The sequence below is a fragment of the Setaria italica genome, chromosome II, assembly GCF_000263155.2.
Source record: "Setaria italica strain Yugu1 chromosome II, Setaria_italica_v2.0, whole genome shotgun sequence".
In the NCBI taxonomy this organism is placed as follows: Eukaryota; Viridiplantae; Streptophyta; class Magnoliopsida; order Poales; family Poaceae; genus Setaria; species Setaria italica.
In genome coordinates, this window is record NC_028451.1 from 35,159,254 (window position 1) to 35,161,632 (window position 2,379).

The window sequence follows — 2,379 nt, forward strand, 5'->3', positions numbered from 1 at the left end:
CCCGGGGGGGGGGGGGATAATAAATTGTAAGTTTACCACTAGTTTGATCCTCGAACTCATATTTGTCGTTGTAAAAAGTCTGATCGCAAAATTGCCGTTCAAACCCCTGGCCCTCCACTTAGGTCCGTTTCTCACTGCTTACGTGATACGTCGCCCGAGGCCACGGCAGACCGGGGGCGGCGCCGTCGGCGACCGGGACTCTCACACGGCCTCGCGCCCTCGCCGCCCGGGTGTCGGCGGCGACCATAGCGCGCGTCGAGAGCTGCCTAGCGGCGGCGAGCCGGCGGCACGGCGACACCGTCGAGGAAAGAAAAGCTACGCTGTACTTGTTGGGCTGGGTAGGCCCATAGTGGATGTGATGGGCTTTTAGCTAGTGTGGGCCGAAAGGGGTACACTGTCGGAAATCCTATCCATCTCCCTGAAGATTTTTTTAAGTCAACCTTTAATGTTTGAAATTCATGCGACGAAGGAGATCCGTTAGATCTGCATTAAACCCTAGCCTCCACTCTCTCCCTCTCCCTTGCCTGCGCAGCCGCCCCCTGCATGGAGCCCGCCGCTGCTGCAGCTGGCCCCGCCTCCGCGGCCAGTCCAGCACGCGCGTGCGTTTGATGCCCCACCCCCGCGCGGGCTCATGTACGGCCGGCCACGCACCATCGGAGAAGAAGGTTGAAAAATGTTGGATTCAACTTTTTCTAAAGAAGTGTTTTGTCTAATTTTTTTCAAATAATTATTGGTTCAACTTTTTTTCGAGAAATGTTGGTTCAACTTTTCTTTAAAAAAATGTTGACAACATTTTTTCAGTTAAATATGTTTTGTTAGGCTTTCAGTCATGCGCATGATCGTTTTGCTAGGCGCTGGGCTGGGCTATAATGGACTTCCGTAGTTCCGTGAGCTTTCCACTGGGTGTATAGGAGCCCCGTAAACTGTTTTCAACTTTCCATACTTATCCTCTGGATCCCATAAAAAAAAAGAACGGCACATCCCCTCTGAAAATGAAGGACTCGTGTTCTGTCACAGCCTGCTCATGAGAAGCTTCTTCCTGCATTACTGGCTTACTGCTGTACTAGCGCTGAAAAGCAATCTAGCAGCCATGCCCATCTTGTGAGGGTAGATGAGGACATTGTCACAGTCACCTCATTTTGCATGGCATCTGCAGGAGCAATCTGTTCGCGAATACAATCTGAAGGCCGGCCAATGGCCAATGCTCACAGGCCAGTGCTCATTGGAAATTCTTTCGGGCAACCAACAGATCGAACAGACGAATCCATGGTTCACACTTAGTGCATTCCATGATCCATCCATGGCATATATGCCGTGCCATCTCCGTGGCTGCGGCCTGCGGCTACCCTGCTGCTAACAGGATAGGACCCTTGATTGGTAACTCAGGCTGGACATGGACGTGAGCTTCGCGTGCGCAGGGGAGGAGCCCTTCGAGATGGAGGTGGGCTTCTTCGACACCGTGCAGGACATCAAGGAGAAGCTGCAGAGCCGCCGAGGCTGGCCCGCCGCCACCATGTCGCTCCTCCACAACGGCGACGTGCTCGTGGACGACGGCGGCGGCGGCGGCGGCGGCATCGAGCGGCACGGCATCGTGGAGGGCTCCGTCATCCACGTCGCCCTCGTCCCCGACGGGCCGCGGCAGCAGCGGCAGGTGAAGCGCAACAGACCCGCGAGCAAGAGGAGGGGCGTGGGCGAGGAGGGCGCGCCGCCGCCGCTGCGGGTCACCGTGGTGTCGCGGTGCGGCGCGGGTCGCGTGGAGGTGGCCGTGGCCGCGCGCGCCGCGGTGTCGGCGCTGCGGGCGGAGCTGGAGCGCGCGCGCGGGGCCGGGTTCCCGTTGCCGGGGGGCGGCGCCTACTTCTTTATCCACCGGCAGAGCGTGATGGACGAGGCGCGGTCATTCCAGTGGCACGGCGTGGCCGCCGGCGACGAGGTCGTCGTGTTCGACGGCTCCGTGACGAGGGCCCCCGCGTACTGAGCCAGAAACACGGCATGACACACACCGCCATTTTTACCTGCTGTTAACTCGAGTTTACAGTTGACACGATTCAGAATGGACGGCAATAACTTTAGCTGCTGCAATTCGAGCTTAACTACAACTAACTGGAGATCGATTCCTAGATTGCTTTCAGTTCTTGTGTGTACACATGCATGGCTGTTGGAACTTTTTTTGATAAAGATGGCTGTTGGAACTTGGAAGTCCTATTCGTTGTACGCTGCGCGCTCAAAATGGGCGGCGCTTGCACACGTGCGCGCCGTCGCCGTTATCCGAATTGAGCAGCCATGCGAGTCCGGGTTTTCTTCTGACTTGTGCCTCCATGGAGACAACACAGTCTTCAGTAGTCCAAGACTAAATCTAGGAACAAGGTCAATCCTGACATC

General features: G+C 56.6%; 1 protein-coding gene across 1 annotated transcript; it reads left to right on the forward strand.

The window, feature by feature from the left end:
• The first annotated feature begins 1,393 nt into the window (after nt 1-1,393).
• On the forward strand, nt 1,394-1,975 carry LOC101763744. The gene has a single exon (XM_004959502.1). The coding sequence runs from the start codon at nt 1,394-1,396 to the stop codon at nt 1,973-1,975; it is 582 nt and encodes a 193-aa protein (XP_004959559.1).
• Nucleotides 1,976-2,379: the final 404 nt, after the last annotated feature.